This window comes from Haliotis asinina, chromosome 14 (assembly GCF_037392515.1).
Source record: "Haliotis asinina isolate JCU_RB_2024 chromosome 14, JCU_Hal_asi_v2, whole genome shotgun sequence".
NCBI lineage: Eukaryota > Metazoa > Mollusca > Gastropoda > Lepetellida > Haliotidae > Haliotis > Haliotis asinina.
In genome coordinates this window covers 41,180,483-41,206,803 of record NC_090293.1, presented here as the reverse complement: position 1 = coordinate 41,206,803, position 26,321 = coordinate 41,180,483, and the positions used below count along the sequence as shown (strand labels likewise).

Here is a 26,321-nt window from a genome sequence, read left to right as displayed (position 1 = left end):
TTAAACAGAGGCTTATTGTAAAGGGGCAAAACATACTGAGTAGAATCAATGAATCATCGCATTTAGCTTACTACATTAAATCATTATAAGATGTAGAGGTTTAGGTTTCACTTAAAATTGTAAAGAAAATAGACGATATTTATGTTTACTGAGACATCATCGGCTACCCCTTCTTTGTAATGTAAAGATGATAATTATGCCCCAACAATGTAAAATGTGTAACGATAACATCCCAGAGGATGAATTACATTTCCTTTTCGCCTGTGATGCATATGTAGTATTACGAAGTACATATTTACCAAAGTTTGATAAATGTCCATATATCATCAAGTGTAAACAATAATGCAGTGTAATGATATTAGTATTCTTCTTGAAACTTCGCAGTTTACATAAGCGCTCGTGATCAGATCAGTTGTGTGCAAATAGTGTATAACCCTGTATATTGCCCTGTCTTAATGACATTTTGTGTCATATCATTGTACCTGGGCCGATGGCTGTATATATCCCGTTCTGCTATCGTGTAAGCCACAGCGTAAACTTGCAAGAAGTCTGATATTTAATTATGTAACCAATCCTCAGTTTCTCCAATGTTAACATGCGCTCATTTCCCCTCCAGCATGTCTTCCTACGAGTTCCCATCCATTGCCCGAACCAGCAGTGCTACACCAATGATGGGGGTCCTGCCCTATGTGGCCGACAAGACGGTCACCCGTCATCTTGGTGGTGCAGGCGGGGCTCATGCCAAGTCGTACTTCAACCCAGCCACGTGAGTTCATCTTATCCCATCTGTCTCACATATGTCCAACATCCGTTGATATCCCTCAGATCTGAACTTCCTTTGTAATTAACCATACCTGTATGGTCAGCATATCCACTCACTACCAACCCGTCTATCTCAACACGACCTAATGGAAGGTACCAGCAGTACTATCAAATGTGCTTGTGCAGATGTTTACTCTTTACTCGTCACATTCCTTTCCATCATGCACAGTGTTATGATATACCTACTCGTTTATCATCAACAGCAACAGCGTCAACGCCCGTTACACCCATTCCGACTGGTCCCTCTCCAACAACGTTAACTTCAATATGTCTGAAAAAGAGAGGGCCTTTGCCGAGCAAGTGCGCGCTGACGCTTGGCAGTCTGTGAAGGAGACGGATGCACAGACCAGAAACAGACAGACTGACGTCACCAAGAGGCTAGGTGAGTCACTTGGTGGTTCCTTCCTCTGGGAAGATACGAATTTACTTTTGTAAAGATACAAGGTACTCCATGTTAGAACTGATACAGATCGGCTATATACACGCTTCCCGTTGTAGGGGATCGTGTTTATGACATCACCTTCTGGAAGTCCGAACTGAATAATGAGATCAGCGCCATGGCCACCGAGACAGAAAACCTGAAGGTGAGGTGTCGAGTCAAGTAGAGTGATCAACTGCATGGTGTCCTTTGTTGTCCATTAGAAGCGTCTGATAGACTGGTCACGTGATGGTATCCGATTCTATCATTTTTAGCCGAAGTTCTCTTTCAACAATAACAGTGTTACCGAACATTCCAGGAGTACAAGCGCACCCTAGAGAAGGCCCTCGCTGACACCGCCAACCCCCTGCACGTGGCCGAGGAGTGTCTCATGCACAGGGAGAAGAGGCAGGGTATTGACCTCGTCAATGATAAAGTTGAAAGGTCTCTCGTGAAGGTTTGTCCGCGAAGAACAGGTGTTGCCATAATTATCATCGACATTAACCATTAACTAAAGGTTTTACAATGCTGCACTATCAACACAGACTGGGAGGGAAGCTTCTTCACGAGTGTGTAGTAACAGTCACAACTGTATAACTACCGGTGGATAACGCTTCAAAGTTTACTTATCTCACATACACATCAAGGAAACTGTATGTACAGTCTGTACAATGACTGCATTGCCCTAAATGTATTTGATCAATCTGTACACACACTGAGGAATGCATGTGCTTGTCTGCATGTCTGCATTGTCCATCACTGTGTGTTGCCAGGAAGTTGACGTCATCAGGAGGTGCCAGGCTATGATGAAGCAGGTGCTTGAGAAGGCTTTCGTCCAGATCAAGTAAGTCGCTAACATGAGAAAACAGCAACGGTTGTCGTACGCCGTAATCGGCATTGTTACGGGTATATCATGGTGCTTGATCGGAGATCCAGTTCAGCTGAACAAGAGCCTCGAGATATATTTGACAAAGAGACACAGTCATCGTATTGTTAACCACTCGTAAACACTCGATCAGTCATCGGTCGGGCAACTTCTGGTACCTTGGATATACTAGTGCGGAAAACATTTCTGTGACTGGCCTCCACAGTAGTTGTGTATATGAAAAGAGATTACTGCTCATCACATACTCATGCGAGTACATCTAGTAGTTTACTCTTCACCTTCTCACCACCAGGATGAACCGCTCTGCCCAGCACGCTATGGAGGTCGATGCCAAGGACAAGCACCACGCCCAGAACCTGGATGACCGCATGCAACAGCTCAAGAATAGTTCAGCTGGAATTGGATACTACCCCGGCATTGAGGCCATCGACAACACGTAAGTGAACATGACTTCAACACATCACTTAAGACACCGTATGACTGTAAGTATTCCGAGTGAGATATCCGTTGCTGACGGCACTTTCTCTGTTGTAGAATCACCCTCCCAGCATCTTGGGCGCAGTACACCCAACAGAACATCGCACGCTCTCAGAAGGAGAGAGCGTCGTCCGAGAAACTCCGTGGTGCCATTGACAGCTGCCTCCGCGAGTGCGCCACCAATATGTGGAGCAACTTCAACACCGTCAACAACAACTTCAACACCCGTATCCGAGAGTCAGAAGATGCTAGAAACAAACTACAGGCTCACCTGCAGAGGGTGGGTTTCATGAAGTCGTACTAGAGAAGGGACGATCAGTCATCTAAAGTGCCACAGTTTGTTAGGGAAAGACCCAGTTGATTCTACAAATTACTACTACCCAGCTTTCTCTGAGGCAGATTTCCTTATCCTGCATCAACACTATTACGATAGCTCCTAACAAGTTTGAATAAATCTGCTAGGGGCGCAATGACTCTTGAGCCAAAGAGTTGATCATCGGGCCAGATATTTTCCAGTCTCCAGTTTTGTCCTGATTCTACTGAACGATGTCACAAAAACTGTTCCCAAGTTTGCATACATTTACCAAGTATATTCAGAAATTCAGAAAATATAATGAGTTTTGACACGTCACGTGGCCTGTGCACCCACTAAAAACGCTCATATCGCTTCCTTCAGACCATGCAGGAGATCTTTGACATGGAGAAGAACATTGAGCTGCTGAGGAAGGCCATCAAGGACAAGGAGGCGCCAATGAAGGTGTCGCAGAGTCGTCTTGACGAGCGAACCAGGAGGATCAATGTGGAGCTCTGCAACGACCCTGTCATGATCTCGTGAGTAGATTTCCTGCAAAATAACGCAACATCTCATAACAAAAATGATAATTTGTCCGAATTTCAATTAATTCTAAATATTCTTCTCTTCAACTACAGCCTGCAAAATGAAGTCCGCGAGATCCGCGAATCTGTCCGCATCCTGAAGGAGCGTCTCAAGACCTCCGAGCTGTCTCTGGCGCGTCTCATGAAGACCAAGGCTACTCTAGAACATGACATCTCCGTCAAGGAGAACAGTCTTCGTATTGACTCCCAGTGGTGTATGGGAATGAGGAAAGGATTCCCTATGGACCCCAAAGTTGGACCCATATTCCAGATGCCTACATATTAGGGACCTGAATAGACTGATACTACGTACATGTACAATGGTTTGAAGGAGTTGCATGAAAGTGTACCGTCAATGACATCCAGTTAGCCAGTCAGTTCCAGCCAACCCTTCATACTTCAGCAAGTACATTGTTTATTGTCAATCCTGGGCCTTTCACTTTGACACTTCCGCGTGTTTATCAAATAAAACGTTATAAAAGATGTGATTTCTCTTCGTGTTATTATAATTCTTTGAAAGATCGCACCAAACATGCGATCGTACAGCTTCTCGAAGGCTGAGGAACGGATGGCTTTGTACAGGCGGCAAGAAAAACAAGCAACTTGAGTATATCTCGAAGGGTTCATTGGTCTGGTTAACGTCCAAAGATGCAATACGTCAGCGCGGGTCGTTGTGACTTATAGAGACAAAGGATGGGAACTTTTTTCTGTATTCTGTATAGGCGACGTTTCGACATAGATTCAACCGTCGTAGTCAACACTCTACTGAGAAAGTGGGAAGCACCCTTCATTTTCACGAGAGTTTCCTTGGTCATGTAATACACTTTCCGGACAAAAGGGTTCGGGTGTGGCGCACCCTTTCACAGACTGTCGGATTACTCTGTTGTTCGATTATACAGAGTCCACTGTATATGATTCGCAAATCTGATGCCCCCAGTGTTAGGAAACACACCAGACACAAACCAGACTGGTGTGTCTCCCGACCTGTATATGTGTCATTCCCTTCTAATGAATATTCACGGGTGGAAATCCGAACGTCTGGATTCCCTGGCTACTTTTTCGCTACAAAGGTTTGTCAATTACAACGAAAACGTGTAAGCCCTTTTCCCCTTGCAACTTTGTCAAGTGCTACGACAGTTGATATCTTAAGAAGCGTTTCGAATTTGAGTGTGCGTCAATACTTTTAAAATCCAATATAAATATCAGGATATGCATTGGTTGCATAATAGTATGTTGAGGAGGTGCAAACCGTTTCCGAGTATCAAAGTAAAGTAAAACAGTATAAATGATGTACCTAACATGACTGATCTACAGTCTCGGCCAGTTGCAAGGAATGGTTATGATACAGAAAGCTGAAGAGTAATTTCCATTTACTGTAGTGATTTGACAATGATAATTTATGAAGACTATTGACTTCATTGTCAACTGTTGTTTAATTTCTTGTTTACCATGCACACTGAGGGAGTGGAACAGTGATTGAGTGCATTTTCAGTTATGCGCTTCTTTTACCAATATTCCATCAATCACACAGTGGGGGACACCACAAATGGGTGTCACACATTGTACCCATATGGGGAACTGAACCAAAGTCTTCGATGTGAAGAGCGAACGCTTTAACCACTGGGCTACTCCACACTCCAACAAACACACTGAGGTGCATCCTTGTGTCTTTGCCCTCTGGGACGCCAGCATTACAGTGCTAATATGTAAAGCCAGGGAGACCATAACGGTGGAGTGGTTACTCCTTGAAAATCCCATTAGAAAAGCCCCTTAGCAAATGCGTCAGGTCGTGACATATGTTTTAGATTGTCCCTGATAGAACGAACATAACATGCTAGGCTTCCAGTTAAAATGGGGTGAGCGAGTATAGTTTTACTCCGCTTTTAGCAATATTCCAGCAATACCACGGCGGAGGACAGCAGAAATGGGCTCCACACACTGCGCCTATGTGGGGACAGTTATAACAGCTAGGTTCAACGTATGACATACGGTGAACATACGAGTACTGATCTAAGCAAACATTTACTCAATTCCATGACATATTTTAGAACAAATGGCTGATTACTGACCGTCAAGGCTGTGACTCAGAAATATAAAATCAGATTATGTTGCAATGAATAGGGTGATGAACCATGTGAAGGTCCAGATTCATTCAGTTTTTCTGAGAAAACCTATTGTGGCGGAGGAGAATGATTTAGAGTCCCTTGACATACACTTTTCTTACTTTCTGCCGCGACAGCAAATGTGAACTGGTCCTCTGTGGTAATGTTTATATTTATCTTTTTCTCTTATGCAGAAATAAAGGTATTCGATGTAAATCATAATATACAAGTATATTGTTCCCCTAGCTGTTATGAGTGAGTGGGTGTGGTGTTATGCTGCTCTCGGCAATATTCAAGCAGTATCAGGGGACACCAGAAATGGGTTTCACACATTATACCCATGTGGGGAATTGAACCTCGGCCTTCAGCATGATGAGCCAATGCTATAACCACAAGGCTACCATAGTGTCCCCATTTGGTCATGATCACAGAGAAGAATATGATGAAGTTTAGCATGGAACTGATCACTGACACACCTTACATATAACAAAATGTGCTATGCAGTATGACTTCAGTGGTACCTGAAGACCACCCGTAACCATGTTAACCAATCAGGTTCAAAAAATGGTCTGATCAAGAACAATATTAGCAGTAAAATGTCAGTGGGCACATTTCAATGACTTAAAAAATTAAATGATGAAACTGAAAACAAATATCAAATGAGATGATCACACAAGAGTATTATTCAAATGACACAGAACATGTGTCTCTGTGACTCTTCAGCTGCATGATAAATCATGATTATTCTAGACAAACATGTAACACCTGTATTAAACTTTCCACTTCACCTTTACTGTGAAGTTTAATGTCATAGTTATGAATATTTTGCTCATGTCATGCATGCATGTGTGAGTGTGGCTTCTTGTTCTAGTCCAGACTTAAGCTGGGTTTCATAATGCTAGCTTACTGAGATAGCACGCTGCTGTTAGGCACTAATACCTTACACAAACACAGCATACTAACTCCTCCTAAATTTGCATTAAATTTAAACTATCAAAATATATATTTGTACAAACATTTCGAAGTGGCCACTCGATCCTGTTAGTTGCCTCAAGAAAAGCTTGGGTTGTTAAATCTTGGAAGTGCACTTAGAAGTGGAAAGCATAAGAAAGGCCAGATTTATGGTTGTAAAACTTTATCACCTGATGTTTCACCAGAATGTTTCAGAGCGTATGCTTGGTCCTTCATCACATGATGTTTCACCACAATGTTTCAGAGTGTATGCTTGGTCCATGTGAAGGTCCAGATTCATTCAGTTTTTCTGAGAAAACCTATTGTGGCGGAGGAGAATGATTTAGAGTCCCTTGACATACACTTTTCTTACTTTCTGCCGCGACAGCAAATGTGAACTGGTCCTCTGTGGTAATGTTTATATTTATCTTTTTCTCTTATGCAGAAATAAAGGTATTCGAGGTAAAACTTTATCACCTGATGTTTCACCAGAATGTTTCAGAGCGTATGCTTGGTCCTTCATCACATGATGTTTCACCACAATGTTTCAGAGTGTATGCTTGGTCCATCATCACCTGATGTTTCACCACAATGTTTCAGAGTGTATGCTGGTCCTTCACCAACTGATGTTTCACCACAATGATTCAGAGCATATGCTTGGTCCTTCATCACCTGATGTTTCACCACAATGTTTCAGAGTGTATGCTTGGTCCTTCATCACCTGATGTTTCACCACGTTTCGGAGTGTATGCTTGCTCCTCCATCACCTGACGTTTCACCACAGTGTTTCGGAGCGTATGCTTCCTCCTCCATCACCTGATGTTTCACCACAATGTTTCAGAGCGTATGCTTGCTCCTTCATCACCTGATGTTTCACCACAATGTTTCAGAGTGTATGTTCGGAGCGTATGCCTGATCCTTCATCACCTGACGTTTCACCACAATGTTTCGGAGCATATGCTTGCTCCTCCATCACCTGATGCTTCACCACAATGTTTCAGAGTGTATGCTTGCTCCTTCATCACCTGATGTTTCACCACAGTGTTTCGGAGCATATGCTTGCTCCTCCATCACCTGATGTTTCACCAGTGTTTCGGAGCATATGCCTGGTCCTTCATCACCTGATATTTCACCACAATGTTTCAGAGTGTATGCTTGCTCCTTCATCACTTGATGTTTCACCACAATGTTTAAGAGTGTATGCTTTGGAGCGTATGCTTGCTAATTCATCAGGTGATGAAGGAGCAAGCATATGCTCTGAAATGTTGTGTTATCCACAACAAAGGAGTTGACATCCATAAATCTGGCTTTTTTTATGGGTTGTTAAGATTCTAATATCCCACTGATCTACCTTTGGTACTAAATCAGTCATAATTAAGACTCTCAAACACTGTAACACAAGCAGAAGTCAAATCCTACATGAGCGATTCATTATTTAATTCTGTAAAATTCATGTCAGTTAACATTTACATATCAGTGAATACTTACTTTAACCCACAGAAGCTAGTGATTATTTAACATAATCAAAATACCAACTTGGTAATATTATAACAGCAGAACAAGCACCAAAGGCAATCACTAATAACTTTGGAGGAAGAGTTCCTGTTCTTATAATATAGTCCCTACATATATTTTGTAAATAGAAGAGATATAACAACTGGTAGACATACAATAAACCAACACTTAATGAGAAGATCAGTAGATACAGATGCTGCTGGTGGCTGATTGTTTAACTTGGTAGATCAACTCCATAGCTAATGGTAATGTAACAGATTTGTGCAAGGAGCTAATGTACTTTCGAGAGTTCAAAATTATGGGACACCTCAGCACAAACAGGTCCTCTCTGGGCACCATAGCTCTCTTTAAACATTAAACAGTGTTTTCAATTAATGGGTATCTTGCAGTTTGACTTTATTAATTAATTCACTACAGTCTGGATGCATAATGTCACAACAATTTCAAATGAAATTTTGCTGAATATTTTAACTAGGAAACATTGATGGCTTGTTACGTTATCAAAATTAAACTTCCAAACGAAATTGAATGCAGTTGTTTCGGCTAAAGATAACAACATATCTCAAATTCCCCATACATATCCAGTACTTGGTGACGAAAGGGTAGATTCAGGAACAGTGGACGATACAGACATTTCCAGTAGAAACATCTGACTATATGCTTGTTCGGACAAATAGCAAAGGCCAATACTTCTGAGCAACAGACAAACAGACAAAATCAGTCTCTAATAACATTAGCAATACATACAACATATACAATAATTTACAGCCTTTATCCTTAAAACATGATCAGACTCAAGCATCATCACCATCATATTTCCTTCCCAAGATGTGCCAACTGTTTGAGAAACATGGAGGCATTCACCAAGTCACTGCATCCATACACTATTTTGCGCTGTGTTGTTGTTGACCTAGACTTAGCATAGTCCATGAGGTTTTGGTACTCAATGTAGTTGCCACCACCAACCATGAAAACATAAGCATCTTGGTATGCTGACTTGTTTCGGGGAATGGATGTACTATCTGCTCGCAACAGTTTAGGGTCAAAGTATCGGTAATCATCAGTCTCTTGATTAGACTTCATTTCCATCAGGGCATCTACAACTCTTGTTGCTGGCAGATTGTGTCGCTTGACAGCCAGATTCTTCACACCCTCCATTACGAACTGGGAACCTTTAGACACAAGGTTTGAGAACATTCCAATAGAGCTGATGCCTCCCCCGCCATACTGACTTGGTGCAACAGCCATTTTTGAGTAGGCTCTCCAGCGTCTTATGTACTGGATGGCTGTTATGTCACAGTTGGCAGCTTGGAGAGCCACACAGTATTGGTCTATCTCAGCTTCAGACATGTGGGGGCCACAGATGAGTGCAATGATAAACAGTCGTACTTTATCTTCTGGAGTACCTGCTTCTGGATCAGATATCAAGTCCATCAGAGTCTTATCTAATACAGACTTACTCATCATTTTCTCTTCTGACTCAAAGTATATATCAAGCTTTCTGACTTTGATTTGATCAAGTAATGCTGTGGCTATATTTGTGTGCATGTCAATAAGACGTTTCTTTTCAAGGAGTTCTGGAAGTGAGCTGACAGCTGATGTAAGTTTGGCTGTGTTGTCTGACAACATACTGATAGCAGAGTCATCTTCCCCTTCAAGTCCCATTGCAGCTTTCAGTTTCTTCACTTCATCTTCCTGTGTCCTGTATACATCTAGTTCCTCCTGCACTGCCTCAGCAACTGTAGGGAAAGGACTTCCTTTCTCTGTTTCCCAGAATTTGTCTGCATTGCTAAGATCATATGTCTTTTTCTTCTTCATAGGCCGGGGAGATCCAGCTGCAGACCTTGCTTCAGACGTCTCCTCAATTTCAACTCTGTTCAGTTTAAAATCCAACACATCATGACATAGAGCCTGATATGTCCAAGTGTGGTGGAGCATTGTTGCAAGATCTAGATTCCGATCAAGTACCACCAACAGTGGTCGCTGGAAGCTGAACTGACCAGGTTGAGAGTCAGCTGTGAATAAACTATTTCTTGCATCACGGATGTTTTCACGTAGCTTTTTGTCAAGCTTCTCCGCAACCATTTCTGCTGCATTTCCTCTGGGACATCGGATAATTGGTACAGTGCCTAGAGTTACAAAAACGGAAAACAAACTGTCAACAATGATGTCCATGATGTTCTCCATCTCAGAATCTTTCACATCTCCTCGGTTGATGGCATAATATGATATTGAATCACGGTCTTGATGTCGCAAAGTAAACAAATTGTCCTCCAGAGATATAAAGTTCAAATATTGGTCGAACACTTTGGAAACCTGGGTGACAGTGTTACTTTGTATCGCAGTACTAGCGATATCCTCTAAACGCTGGCGTGATATGGCAGATATAAAATTGAAATAATAGTTTTCATACAGCTGATTCTGCATATCACGGCATATTCTTTGGATGTTTTCATCTGTCGGGAGTACGAAGTATATCGCCGGTACATCTGGGATTGGGTCTCGATCTGTGTGGAGTTGTAAATGAAGAGTTACACCAATATCTCTCAACTCCTTAACAGTCAATAGGGGCGATATTATATCCTGACCAAACCTGTCGTAGACAAGAATCTTCCATTGTGGTTCAGCAGACGACTGTTTAGTCAGTGGCTGATTAAAATTGAGCATACGTTTCAAAGCCGCGATTTGTTTTTCTCTCACTGACGCTGCCATTTTGACAATGTGTCGGTGCTGACCCCTACACGTGGCACTTCCGCATTACGCCCTCTGGTCTAGGGTAGATAACTCTTCCTAGCCGGTTGAAACGCAGATGATGTTACGCTTTGATATTTGACTGGAGGCAATAATCTAATTTTTATGTAACATGTTGCGAAGATACTCATGCTAGCGAGTCATTTTAGGTTGTTTTGGATTTGAAGCAACTCTGACTGTTTTTAAAATTGTCCCCCAGTCGTCATCACATTCAACTTAACTATTTCATATTTTGGTCATTTATGGAAATTTCATTTTTAGATGTCACTAACTTATTGATAGATGAAGCTATCAAAAGACAAAGTGTAAATGAGCATTCACAATTTATGGCTTTTTATATCGAAGCATGTACAAAGCTCCATGAACAGAGTAAGTGCCACCACTCTGAACCTCCCGCATATGATGTTACGAAAACAATATATACCTTTACCCAACCTGCTCCATAATGTTTAAGCATGTTTTAATGCATGCATGTACTGTTATGTGCAAAATCAATGATCCACCTACTTTCTCAGAACAAAAATGAGTGCTTCCCCTCAATTACAATCATTATGTGTCTGCTCCATGAATTGTGAGTGATGATCCCTGCTATATACTATTCCAGTTTTATGCCAAAATTGGGGTGTGTTTGAAAAGAATAATGTGCAAAGATAAGTTTGAAGAATTAGACTTGAAGCAACTTGCTTGTAGTAGTGAGTTCTGGGTAGGTACGTTAACTGATGTTTTCTTTGGAGTTCTGAGATTTTCTGTAACACCTGGTGGTTTTTGTAGAGGTTTTTTGGGTTCATGCCACTGCAGCCAATATGGTGATAGTTAATTTTGAGCTGTGTGTTTCAGGCTGGGATTTTGGCGATAGTCTTGTGTTTGGAGCCTTACTATGGAGATGCAGTGTCAGTGAATCTATATCCATGGTTATCCGTAATCTCAAGGGTTTGGGCATATAATGGGCAAATCATAAATAATTATGCTGTATTTTACACTTAAGTCAACCCTTAATGAATTTGCCATGCATCATAGTGGAACAGCTGTAAACATTCATTGTTTTGTAAAATGTAATCTAAGAAAAAAATGTCATTAGAAAAAGGGGGTCAGATCGACATGGCTCTTACAGACGAGAAACAGCTGTTGTCCCTTCTAGTCAAAGATAACCATATACGTCAGCCATTAGAAAGGTGCCAGATAATTCTAGTTATGGCTGAGGTTGGCTAAAAAGATTCATTATTAGAAATATCATTGGTTAAATTATCAATGAATTTTTTATATAATGTATATATGTACACAAGTCTTTGTGATGATATGAAGTTCTAATCTATGCACATAATACACAAAAGATAGGTCTTCCATATGTGTTTGCTTCTAAATTATATTTAGGATGCTGTTTTGTTCATAATCCATGCATAAACATGTCAGTTGTCACCACTCACCGATGATGTGAACAGGGATGAGAATTCTACAGATTTAATCATATCCCTGCATATACAATATGTACTGTCATGATGTTGATAAACAAGACACTTCATGAATTCTATGGTTACTAAGGGACCATTAATAATTTATGGCTTGGAGGTTGATGATGATTTTTATTCTATGGAGGAGTTTGTACAATGTGACTACTCTCCCCAAATGTATATTCAGTTAGTGACACCCTCAGTGTGTCATGTACAAAATCAAGGCCCACCTCCCACACTTTTAAAGCATAGTTTTAAAATGTTTTATGTATGAAGTTGATGACTCCCCTACCTCCTCAGAACAAAATTGGTGATCTCTCTCAGAATCATCACCCCCAATAGCCATAAATTATGAACAGTCCCTAAGGTGAGTCCTTTGTAATCCTTCTAACCTTTGTCCTGAATGTTCTCTCTCGCACAGCATGCACAAAATGTTGTCACATATATATTTGCTAATCAATTTGCATGACTATATGCTTAGTATATTCAGTCATACACAAAAACACAACTGACGAATACTGTTGTAATAGTTTATTTACATGCAAACAGACTGTATTATAGAGATATATTATGCTGAGTAAATGTATAGTATATTGAAGCAGTTCTGTTGCTGTGATAAATCTCATATATTTTCTAGACTCTCTGTACAACAAAGACAGTTTTGATATGGAGACAAAATGACCAGACAATATCAAATGCTGACGCTTTTCACCATGACAATGACAAAGAACCCTTTGGAATCAAAGGGAAACTTGTCCTACAAAGCATGGTGTGGGAGGAGGATGCTGAACAATCACAAACAGACACAATACATATTTGTAAGACTGCTATATAGGAAATGTGCTAAATTTCTCTTTCTCTTAATTAAGTAAGTTAATGTACTTTGAACAAATGTGAGCCTGGAAACCAAGGAAAGCATTCATGATGTTTCCTGTTAACAATGAACATGGCACCAGAGCAGTGAATGGAGTTCCATACACATGGATAAGCAAATGGCAGCCAATCTGTCTGCAGTATTAAATAATAGTCTGTAGGTTGAGATAAATGCTTAATTATTTCAACCATCATCAGGTACCAACTGCATTCTATCCAAAAGAAAATTTGGCACATGCTTGAGGTTATTTCTAAACCTACAGAACAAATATATGCATGCAATACAATCCAGCCTACTGAACAAAAAATAGGTGGAACTACACATCGTACACAGAAGCAAGGCGAGACACAGACAAGCTGCCTGTCTGAACACATGGCAACACACATGCATTAACAGTGGTAGCATCATCACCAGGAAGCTAACAAATGGCATAATTTACATCTTATAGTTTCCTTCAGAGTAAATACTGAGAAAGTTTCAAAGACAATATTAAATTCACACTTCAGAAACCCAAAGCCAAATCTATTACATTTCCTTAATATTCACTTTATCATACCTGGGTACTAATACAACGTGACAATACCACTACTTTGAAAACATTTGCTTCCCTGAAAAAACTATCGACATATTATGTGAGAAGTTCACATTCTTTTCTTAAAACCGCTTTCTCCTTCCTGTTATGTTCTTACTGGTCTATGTTTACAGTTTTTACAGATGCATTTACCATTCACAGTGTATATGATATCTGGCATCACACATAATACTTTTTTTCTGATGAGACAATAATGTCACAGTATACAAATTACCTAAATCTAAGTTACATCCTGTATCTGTACATCTATCAGTCATCTCTGCAAACTGACACATAACAAAACAAACTGAACCAAGCACAGAGAACAATGAATGGATACTGGCTTAATGGAGTTACCTCCCTTGCTTCACAAATGAGAAGTGACTTTTTTCATATCAGATGAGGTATACTGTATGATACTGGTTTACAGTGTCTCAAAGGTCTGCCCTTGTGTTATAGTGATGCACAGATGCAGTGTTGAATCTTAACCCTACACAACGTATCTCACCTCACAGATCCCATGTTAGACTGCACTACTTAGCTGCAATAAGTATTATTTGTTAACTGGAAATAAAACCTGGGTGAAAATAAATTAAAACTTACTGAGAAGTAAACAAAACAACAAGATTACTTAAGGACAAACAACTAATACAACAAAGTATCGTCACATTCTGGAATATAATGCATCCAATGCTCACCAGTGACTTTAAAACATCAACAACTCATAACATAAAGAAACAGTTCAGCATTGTTATGATCCATCTACATATACAACTGTAGTGACTTCACGTGCACATCAGTTAGCCTGTGCAGGAGAGGAGGCAGGAGGTGGTGCACTATACAAGAAACTGCATTTCAGACAACAGGAGCAATTGCAATGATGTAATATTAGCTCAGTCATCATAAAGTGTGAACTTGGGAGGGTATACTGAACGGATTCATACATGGGCTTTACTACTTAGTTTTAACCACCAAACATGTATGGATCAGTCAATGATAGTATTCATTGCAAAGACAACTGATCCTGCTGAATGTATAGGAAGTTCTACTGTTGCCCTGGGCCATGGTGTTAACCTAAGAAAATCATCACAAGGATAACCACTAACTGCCTGAAATTCATTCACAATGATCTTGTTCATAGCAAAAGAATGTAATGTAGATTATGTCACATACGTTTAAGTAAGAATGAGCATCTTGGCTAAATAGTATTTCAAACAATTTATATTATTATTAATATAGAAAGTGTGATGATGGTGGAGGTGTCTATGAATCTTTCTTCACTTCTAAGTTTAATTACTGACTACTGACTTACGAACAGGTGACTGGGAGTTTGTGTTTATTTCAAGCAGTAAACATGAAGCATGCAGCCAGTACTTTTATGTACATCTATAGAAGTTGGCTGCAACATGCTAAACATTATGAAATTCTTGGATCACATATGAAAACCTTATAAAACATCCTTGTGTTGTATTGACAAGATAATGACACAAGCACATGTGCAGCATCATTGTTCCATGAAGACAAGACATCAGTACATGTGCAACAGTGTTGTTCAGTGTGGACATGACATGCACTTGTCCCAGTTTTGTTCTGTGAAAACAAGATATTGACATCTACACATGCACAATAGTTTTGTTCTTAGAGGACAAAACACTGACGCCTGCACAGATACATACTGTTTAGTGAGGGCATACATTGACATCTGCACATCTTTGTTCAGTGAAAACGAGACAATGACGCCACCACATGCACATGTTCAGTGTGGACAAGATCAATGACATGTACATTTTTGTTCGATGAGGACAAGACACTGACCTGTTATTGTTCAGTGTAGACAAGACATTCACATGTCACATGTATGTTTATGTGGTGTATTGTGTAGTAATGTGCACATCTAGCTATTGGCCGTAGCACAGAGAGGCAGCACTTGGAACTCATACATGCACTAGTATAAACTCTTTGCCATATCCTTATTAGGAACATTGCACTGGAAATAAATTTGTTCATGCATATATACTAAACCAGCAACATTTACTTGCTATGTTGCTACAAAGGTCTGTTGAGAGACAAGTAGTGTGAAGCACATGTATCATCTGGCCTTCAGATATGTAGACAGCTGTACAACTGGCAGTCACACACCATGATGCATGATGTTCACAAAGTTACAATATACATCTATCGAAACTCTAAAGTTCCATGAATTGGCAATACTTAAGCCAGGCTCTCTGAAGGGCCAATCTGGCTCAAAGCTAAAACTAGAATGTCTCGTTTCTCCTTGTAGAACCGAAGTTCTCGCCCAGCTAGACGTGCAGATTCTAACTCTTTCTCTGATATTTTCAACTCCCTAGGGATGATCGAACAATCCTCCTGTTCTCGAGCAATCCAGTCTAGTGCCATCTGTGACCGCATGTCATCGTCCAGGGCCCGATGAGAGTAGTGTGCCAGTACTTCTTGCCGTGAGCAGCTGCGTTCTCTCATGGCCTTGAGGCTGCCATTCCAGTGCAGCAGTTGGAAGACGGTCATCAGTTCCTGGAACTCAAGCATGGTGCGACCCCTATTGGCCTCAAGCATGAACTTGAAGGCTCCAATACCTGTGCTGGGGTTCTCAATATCGGACTGGCTTCCCTGTGGGACAGAAGAAAAACAGATTTAGAATAGTTTGACATGTTCTTTCACATTAATGTCACATGTTGGATGCATGTAAAAATGATGCACTGCTGACACAAATTCCATAGTTTAAAGTATTCAATTAAACGAATATACCATTGAAGGTTCCTTACCACCTGCAGTCTAAATGGAATGACTATCTAAACTTACATTATCTGTGAAAGATTAGCAATGGACATAGTGTCATGGTTATTCTGTGGGAAACATCTTTAGTCCAAATATCAGTGTTACCATATTTCACGCGAGTCTGACCTTAATACAAGGAATATGTTTCATAGTTGCATGACAACAAATGCAAATAATGCAGTTACAACCTATGATATATTTAGCAATGTTTTGCACTGGCACAGCATTCCAAAATGCTATCCACTAAGTCACCAACTCGTAACACCTGATCTATCAAGTGGAACATATTGCCAAGATCCACTGTTTCAGAATCACATTAGGTTCTCACTTTAAATGAAGCAAGGGCATCACGTATGGCCTTGTCGATGAATTCGTCACTTATTTTCCTTGAAGGATGTTCATTGAAGACTGAGTTCATGAGAGCAATCTTGGCAGCACTTCTCCTTGCCTCCGCCTTAGTTGAGCAGTTCTGGAAACAAGCATTTTGATAATAACAAACTACAAATACTAACTCATCTGGGAGTTGGGGACAGTAGATTTGAAAATCTTTGCCCCCTGAATAATTTCTACTGGCATGATAAGGAAACGTGTATGTAAATGGAATTGACTGCCAAAGCTGCAGACTGCTATCTCCTCAAGCCATGTGTCTACTAAACCTACTCTTTGATAAATGCTAGTAGACCCTCCTGCCTTGGGAAGATGGGAAGATCACATCAATGTGAGTGTTACATTTCTTGAACAAATTAACAATATTTCATACATTTGCACTCAGCAATATTCTTAGCCATATGCCGGTGATCTATAAATCTGTAAATAATCGAGTCTGAACCAGACAGTTCAGCGATCAGCAGCATGAGCGCTGATCTACGCAACTGGAACATGATGGCATCTGTCAACCACGTCAGTGAACCTGATCACCCGATCCCGTCTGATGCCTCTTACAACAAACATGGGTAACTAAAGACCAATTCTAACCCAGATCTTCGCGGGTTCTATTTGCCAAATTACTAGGTTACAAATAGTTATTCACATTCATTATATCAGCAAACCACTTTGAAACCCTGATTTTGGATCTCTAGAGGAAGAGTGTACCCCTGTTCTGGCTTGTCTACAATGACTCCTGCAAGTCAGTCACCACACCTGCAGGTGTGGACACTGACAGTAAAGTTTTATATACAGAATACCTAGAACAACTGTGTGATATCATTAAGTCCACTACAGAATTTCCCAGTCACTGTTCAAGCCATAGATTTTACTGTGTGATATCACTATTCCTGCAGTAGTCATACCCTGTGATGTCACTATCCAAATTATACATATTACCTTATGATGTCACTATTTCCACTACAGAATTATAGTGTTATGGCACTATATCCACTGGAGTTTTACATTGTAATATCACCTGCCCCACAACAGAATACACATGATCCAGAGCAGATCAACCCTTAATGCCAAACCGTAGACTGACCATGATTCATATCCAACATTAGATTGACGCTGACATATTCCCAACAGCAAATCTGACCCTGATATCACCTACCCTTCAAGCTACCAAGAAAAAAAAGACCCTTCCTCAACTGTTCCCAGCGTAGAGTTATCAAGATATATGCTCCACTCTGGAATAGACCTGATATCATCTGCCCCCAGCATATATATATATATATATATGCTGGGGGCAGATGATATATATATGAATCCAGAATGGACTCAATGTGTGAAATGACTGTAAGTAAATAAATCAGTTGTATCAAAGCATAGTGACAGTCCTCCTCCCAGCACTGCCAACCTCCTTCTTCGGTTACCAACATACTCTTTAATAAAGGCATTACTTGTCTGTCACTTGTTTATTTCAGGTGAATTCCTAGTCATTCAACCTGAAAATGTATTCCTTTGATTATCTATGCATGAATAGATGTGAAGGGAGGCTTGTGACTTGTTTATTTCTCTGTTGTGCTAATACATTGCACTGATTGTAGAGCTGGGCAGACTGACAAGAGCTGTGGGACTTGTACATAACTGTCAATATACAGCAGGCAGTCGGCTGGAACAGGTGCTCTCTGAATATACACCACAAACCATTCGTCAGCCAGTCTGTTATCTGTTATTACATTTACATTCCAAAAGTTGGCTTCAAATATTAAGCCTGACAGGTTCCAGTTAGAGAGAACACAAAAAAATTCATGGAATTTCTTTGTCACAGTAATTTCACAATGCTTGAAAACTGGTGACAAATGATATATTTTTCAACTTTTGTTTTCAGCTTGTGGACTTTCCAATAAGGGCCCGTGGTTGACAAGTAGGGGAAATTTACCACTTTGTTCAAATCAGGAACTTCATTTTTTTATAACTTTAGGTGTTTTAATATTGTATCATGAGACTGCATTCAATAGCATGTAACTAAGCATTAACAGATCTTTTTGAAAAACAGGTCAGCCTTAAAACATGTTGAGTAAGTTTATAGGGCTTCTCAAATCTTTTAAGTACAAAAATTGCATTACATAATGACTTTTCTCTGCAAGACTGGGACATGGACTATGCTCCATCTGTTATCAATTAGGGTAAGACTGCCACACAGACACAAGTCAACCCTCACTATATTGTCACTATCATGGTTGATCTGGGAATACAAGATTACCTTGTCCTCTCCCGGCCACTTAGAGAGGCGGCAGGACAAAGGTTAAACATATGCAGGCATTAGACCATGACAATAGCCCCATCACAAATGTCTTTCACTTCAACACAATAATGAAATGTCTTTGTACTACTGCCCGTAGGATAAGAAAATTTATCTCTTTGATATTCCACTGACTAAGATGTCAGATAGCAAGTGAGTCAACTGACAGTGACCATTAGCCAGAGGGATTAAGTCCTGTATATTGAATATTTCACACATTCCAGATTGAACATTGGACCAGGTGTAGAAGCGAGATGTTATTGCCATTATATTGTGTCTGCAGGGAATTCAGTAGCATCTTCTCCTGCAGCTAATGACATGTCCTAGTATTGTGTATATCCATGTGTTGTCAGACTCCAGGAGTGCTTTTAAGCAGTTGTGCTCAGCTGGTAAAAGCGCTATATAAATCTATAGTTATTAGTATTATGTCAGTACACACTGGAACATAACATTCCCAATACCTGTTGTCTGTCAGGCAATGTAGAGGTCACTGCATTTCACTGACAACAAAAGAATGATGAAGGCAGTTTCACCTGATGATGGAGTAAGGATATACCATGCTTACAGCCATAAGAAAAGAACTATGTAATTCCAAAGAAAAATGATGAACATTACACATGGACTTATTCACTCCTCAATTCTCAAAATTCCAAAACCATTAATAATTTAGCTACACATATTTTCCATGTGTATAAACAAGATCTATAAACTCTACTTTTCTGTCAAATTCTTCAAACGTTTAATGAATATGTACAATGTGTCGCATGGCCTTAATTATGAATGAGCATACTTATTTAAGTATGATTTGATATACTCCAAAACCTCATAATAAAGAAATTGACATTTAAACTCTCCTCCTTATATGTACCACTCCTATATGCCATTCTATTGCCTAATAAAAGCACGGATAAAATGATGAGAATTCCTGATTCGATTAACCATTACTGCACTGAATGCAAAGGTAATATACCTCTGAATTAATCAATTGTACAGTATGGAGCTACAAGTTGTTTTCCCATCTGCTTGGCAAGGACAGAAAATAGTTGGGAATCCTTGATAAATTCCTGGACTGAGAGCACAACATCCACTGTAGCGTTTAGTGTTTGTTTCTTCCTAGGCCATGTCTGTCTGCTGTGTTGGATAACCTCACTAGAAACTGATTACCACCTATCTTTCACTGGAGTTAGCAGCCTGTAGTGCTTTTGAAATATACTCAGTGAGATGTCTGACTTCATGTGTTTACTCATATGTGTATATTGTACTAATACATATTTATTTTTCCTAGAAGTTCTAACTCATACACAATATGAGCAATATACAAGTAATAAATAACAATTGTGAAAAAGAAAATGCCGAAAAGATATACATCATTACATACTAAACTGCTTGCAAATAGTCTTTCTCACATTCTGTTTACAATTGCAACTCAATTCAAGCTGCAACAGCAATTCAATTCAACTTAATACATCCAAAAATACAATAGCAGACGTAGACCGGTGGTGTCAGCACCTATAGTGTCGTGCTGACATGTGTCGGCATCCCTGACTATCAGAATAGCACAACACATACCTGGCACTCACTCAGGCGTGAATCCCACTCATGTAATTCTGCCTGTGACTGATTCTGCGTGTATTCCACACCTGACCAACTCGGGCCAATGACACAAAGTTAGTAACATTGAACTCAGTAGATAGGATAACTTGCCTAGTCTCAGCAACAAAGAAAACTCTCTCTATGTCCACAGACCATGACATATCTATATAATTGCTCTGTTTGCCTGATAACAAAGTACTTACCCTGAAGTATACAGAAGACTGAAAGTGTGCCTAAAGAAAAGGTTTTTGTTTGAGACCGTCAATGGCACATGATGAATAGTTAGTGGTGTCACCTTCTTCAATGAATATCCCTAAGGCCCTATTTTACTCATAAATTAATCCTTCCTTATCAATCTTGCATCTCCACAATTACAGACCCCTTATTTTAACATTTCCACAATACCTAAAAGAATATTATGTTAATCTTGTATTTTCTCTGCAGACATGTTACTATTAAATAACACAATATTTTTAAACATACATTGGTATACCATGACAGGCATCAATGAACATATCTCACAACAGTACACCCTTCATTGTAAGACAAAGCCAGGAAGAATCCATGTACGGACTCGTGCAAGAAGTATTCGGATACTTGAGGTCATTTCTATAGACTTAAATGCTATTTCAGTGTAGCAAAAATAATTTTCATAGCATAGAAACAGGTCACCAAAATGTTTAGCTATGGGTTAAGGTAGAAAATGTGGCAGGCCCATGATATTTGCCAAACAGGAAAAAAGATCCAAATTTAACACAAAAACTGGTTCCAAACAGCAACATTTCCGACTCGCCCCAGAGATGCATTGGTTCAATGGCATATCTCCAGTGTGTGTCTTAGCATGGACCATTGTCTGTAGAGCTAGGAGGGTGGGGCGGGCCAGCACTGCTTTCATGGGTGTGATTACATTGGCTGATATTGAATAAGGATTACGAAAAACCAAATTGAGGCTGACTGCCTTGTAATGTACACAGAGTCTATGTCTCCTAGAGCATGTGTAAATGCCATATACCAGGTATTGTCATATTTGTACAGGTATAGCTGGCTGTGGTACAGGTATCTGTTTACTGAATACTTTAAACTACTCTCGTAAGGACCTCATATAGGCTGATCAGAATGTCTTTAGATAAACATGTTTACACAAGCTGGTTATTGAAGCTGGGGTCTGAATGAAGTAACCAACCGTTGCTTTACTAGTTAGTGTTGACTGAGTGAGATCACCTGACAATTCTCATGGCCTTGCTCTGTACTGGTGCAACTAAACTATTTGGTTACATGATAACTATCTCGTGAGAATATCACACTTCAAACTAACTAGACTTAAAACTGTTACAGGGCATGACATAATATTTGCTTGCTTGCTAAAAAGCTAGTAAACTGAATTTAACATACAACCTGTATTATTACATTTAACTTGTCTTTCAAATACATCATGTTTGCCAACTGAATGTAGATGGGTCAGTTATTTCAGGATAAAATGCAGGACAGTACATTGTTGATGCTACATGTTCTTTCATAATGATTTATATTGTACTAGCTTGAGGATGTTTGTGTTAACTCGGGCTCGGTGGTGTTGCATCTAAGCAGTTTCAAGCAGGGCTAATAACAACCATGTCAACAGCTAGCTTAAATGCTGTTTCAACTGATCTCGCTGAGTCGTGATTTCTGTGTGCATTTAACATATTTAACCAGGTTCATGTTGATTCTAGCAGTTTTACACTCTATTAACTTACAAAACATGAAAACTTGTGTCTTGAACTATGTAACCTGCCTTAACGTGACATCAGCACCGTCACTTGCGGAAAGTTGCAAGTCACTCTGACACAAAGGTGTTCCAACAAGCACTACAAAAAAAGCTCAGTCCAAGTTGTCTCTGACACTCACATTAATATATTGTCGGAAGTCAGCATTTATTGTCATAGTTCTTCCAATGTGTTGAAGCAAACGATGGTATTACCTGAAAACTGCCAAAGCAGCTGCCTCCTGGTAGAGTGACATAGCAGACGTATGGTGGAGACGATGCTGGTTCTGACTCATAAACAACCAGGGCACCGTTCTTCAGGTCCGCACCCCGCTCCAGCTTCATCTGCCAGAACTCTTGCAGGGCTTCTACCACGTTCACTGAAACAGGGGAGACAACTCTCATGAATGATAACCAAGGGTAGATAATCCCTAGAGTGGATAATGGAGTATATGACACAGAGACAAGGATCAGCATATACAGTTACACATCAGATACAAACATGTGGCATAATGAATTCATGTCATACTTCCTGGTAATGAACTTTACTACTTCATGTAGTTCTGTCAGAATGTTTAAGAGAGCTGGAAATAAGGATATACCTTTGGCAAAGGTTATGAAAATACACAACCAACAAAAATTACACAGAAGGTGGGCTTACTAAAAACATCTGTCGACCTGACTTCCACTGTGTAATAATAATGTAACAATCGTAACACATGAACACATGATGACACACTGACACTAGTATGTGGTTGACCTTAGTCTGTTTATGTTTCTGCTGTTTATCCCACAGATGCTTTAAGTGAGTAAGTGCAAATGTCCCTTAGCAGGACAGTGCCATGTCCGCATGCCTGCTCGGTCATGACCAAGAAAAACCTCAATACAATGTTGTTCTAGCAAATACACCAGCAACAACAAGCAGAATGTATCTCTTGACAGTCAAATGTACATTCAAATTAACCAATTGTATTTGCATGTCATTTCATTCAACTCCACGCCAAGACATTGTTATTATTGCTTCAAACATCTATGTTCATGAACTGCATACTGGCACTACACCACCAATATTTTCAGACATCTGTGAATAACTGAATTGGGTGGTAAGCCCTTGATTCATTAATAAACGTCTTGCAAGACTGGCACACAACAATCTTTGCTGCCTATGATTTTGAAGGTTAACTGATGAAAGTGGCCTCTCTGTTACTGTACTGAATTCTACATAAGCAGATTTAATTCTTTTGAGAAGCACAATAACTGTAATAAGTGTGTTTTTTACAGCTGCCAGAAAGTTTCTTACTGCAACTCTATTTTGTTCAAAAGTCAAGAAATAAACATTTTTCTATTTGAAACACATTTCGACAACATCAGTTGTCAACATCCACTCTCTTTCATACCCACAAGCACAATGAAATCCCGATGGGCTGAATGCTGATGTCTCAAATATTATGCAAAGCTTGAAGTACCTGTCGGCCCTGAACATATTTTCTACCACCATAGACACACCTATGTCTCCAATACATCAGTAAGTCGAATTTGTTACTTGGTCCCCAGTGGTTAAGGATTTGCTTGTACCTATTTTGCTACTGTTTATTGTCTGCAAGGCATTTTTTCAACTGCGTATGTGCTTCTGAGCTGTCCTTTAGGTGTACATGCCATGAAACAAGATCTTGACATTGGCTACAGCATGGACAGGAGAATGTCCTCCAAATACAAAATCAAAGCGAAGTAATGGTGTTCTGAACAAGCCATAGCAGGTGACCCTACAACCTTCCTTCTAATCACAGTTGGTGTATGCAAACAAGCACAAATTACCGTGTTGACAGGGCAAAAGCGGCATTATCTCCCCGATTTACCAACATTGCAGGAGGAAGTTTAATCATGATCAAGACAAATCTCCCAAGTTTATCCTCATGTCTGTACCCAGGATCAACACCTAGAATCAATACACCACGCTGTCCCAGTCCCGCCTCACTCCACCACAACACTCTAGTTTCTGCCATCACTGTGGCTACATCAACAAGAAGGCAAAGCGCACACAGAAGGATGTAGCAAAACATTCTCAAAGTTTCTTCATATATTCTAACAACATAAATACATTGGACACAGACATCTTGTCCGATGTCTCCATATCAACAATGCCTGACAAACATAACATGTTGGAATTTCTGAATCTTTGAATCAAGACATTTGCATGAAAGATAGAACATACCGACTTTGAAGTTTATGTGCCCTGACAAAAAGTAATTACACTGTCATCTACATAACAACTACACATTCGCATTACTCTGTATTGACTGTATCAGATATTAGATTATGTATTATTTCCAAGTAATGTCAAGAGTCATGTCAAGTGACCCACAGCAGCAAAATATGCTGCAGAAAATGAGTTGAACAACCTGACAGGAAACCAAAACCTCACAAAAACCTCACCACAGATGTACAAGAACCATGGGTGAACATACTTCCAGTATTTCGTAGTCAGAAACGTCTTCCTCTTCACTGAATATAGTGACACTCACAATACTCACAGTTAAAATTTAGGTCAAGAGCATCAATATTCTCTTTAATCAACTAAACCATAATCAAAGCACATGAATAGTTGACAAATGTTTTCACCAAGCTGTAAAAGCTGCCATGGCTGAAGCCTTCCTCTCTCCCATGATGACATAAACACAACAAGAAGTATCAACTTACAGTCTGCAGAACCAAAGTCATAATCCATTGGCAACATTTTGTAAAATAAATGCAAATTTTGTCCAGTAGAGTCTTTATGCTGTCTGAAGCTGCAGGTTTCACCACAGTTGCACCACACTGTACGGCCCCTCACATGCCCACTATAACCTGCCTGGACCCCTTGTCTACTGCCTCATGTGCTCTCCTTGGCCCAGAGTGAACAAACTGATCAGATGCCGTATTGAATCATGTTTTACCAACATGGGCGTTTGTTTTTCCCAAGTCGTCACAACAAGCTGCTGATGCAAGCCCTGCTGGCATCTTGTGGCATTCGACATGAGGTTACGTGTTTCAATAGCTAATTACACAATTGTCAAAACAAACACCACATAAAACAATGTCCCTGTCTTATCTCACTCTTCAGATGAACAACTGCACTAATTAACACCTGGATTATTATGTTTGTTTTTTTAACATGTTTGTTTGATGAAGCTAATTAACTGCCCAGGTGTAATAATCTGTAAATATAACACCTTCAGCTGTCAAAACTCAAAGTAATTAGCCATGCCACAAAGAGGTGGAGAGGATTATATGCTTAATCAGATAGCCTTAAGTCATTTGTGGTTGCAGTACTCCTATTGCAGACAAGGATGAAGACTAGCAACACATCAGTAACTGGGGGCTTGTATCACAGATTGATATCTGTTTGGGTAGAACATCACTGTTTACACAGCATCCAAAAGTTAAACATTGAAGCAATGGTCCAGTCAGCTGAAATGATGTCGCCACAACAGTTCTTTTCTCAATGGAAAAGGGTGACACAAAAATTGCAGTTTAAATTTAAAAATACATTTTCATACAGCTATCAAATACAGGACAATATCGATGTTTCTTTAGTGATTAGTCCTTGGAGGTGAGTTCACCCCCAAAATGAATATTCAGAACTGAAGTCATATTTTTACTTGAAAAAAATCAATGGAACTTCTTGCACCTCCAACCCTCTCAGTAATCATTTGAAACAAGAATGTATAACATACAGTTGTCATTCCCTAGAGAATACTAAAATTGAATTACAGTGATTCATTCGCTTCTGAAACACTTATGACATATCCACGATACATGGAAGAGCTGAATATTTTATAAGCATGCAATT

The 26,321-nt window shown here is 39.8% G+C and overlaps 3 protein-coding genes across 3 annotated transcripts in view; 1 reads left to right on the top strand and 2 right to left on the bottom strand.

The window, feature by feature from the left end:
* The first annotated feature begins 617 nt into the window (after positions 1-617).
* On the top strand, positions 618-3,960 carry LOC137261011 (tektin-3-like). Its single transcript, XM_067798627.1, has 9 exons — positions 618-766; positions 1,026-1,204; positions 1,321-1,406; positions 1,560-1,697; positions 2,014-2,084; positions 2,419-2,562; positions 2,661-2,883; positions 3,280-3,434; positions 3,534-3,960. Exons 1-9 carry the CDS (start codon positions 618-620, stop codon positions 3,763-3,765), a joined length of 1,377 nt encoding a protein of 458 aa, XP_067654728.1. The 3' UTR covers positions 3,766-3,960.
* A 3,994-nt stretch (positions 3,961-7,954) lies between these two features.
* On the bottom strand, positions 7,955-10,802 carry LOC137261001 (sec1 family domain-containing protein 1-like). Its single transcript, XM_067798607.1, has one exon. It carries the CDS (start codon positions 10,757-10,759, stop codon positions 8,858-8,860), a length of 1,902 nt encoding a protein of 633 aa, XP_067654708.1. The 5' UTR covers positions 10,760-10,802; the 3' UTR covers positions 7,955-8,857.
* Positions 10,803-12,762: 1,960 nt separating this feature from the next.
* LOC137261027 (protein limb expression 1 homolog) overlaps positions 12,763-26,321 on the bottom strand; it is a 21,720-nt gene continuing 8,161 nt past the window's right edge. The window contains exons 2-4 of the mRNA XM_067798685.1: positions 22,709-22,872; positions 16,813-16,953; positions 12,763-16,316 (exon numbers count right to left, since the gene is read on the bottom strand). Coding sequence (XP_067654786.1) covers positions 15,903-16,316; positions 16,813-16,953; positions 22,709-22,872 — 719 coding nt within the window. The 3' untranslated portion in view covers positions 12,763-15,902. The remainder of the gene's footprint in view (positions 16,317-16,812; positions 16,954-22,708; positions 22,873-26,321) is intronic.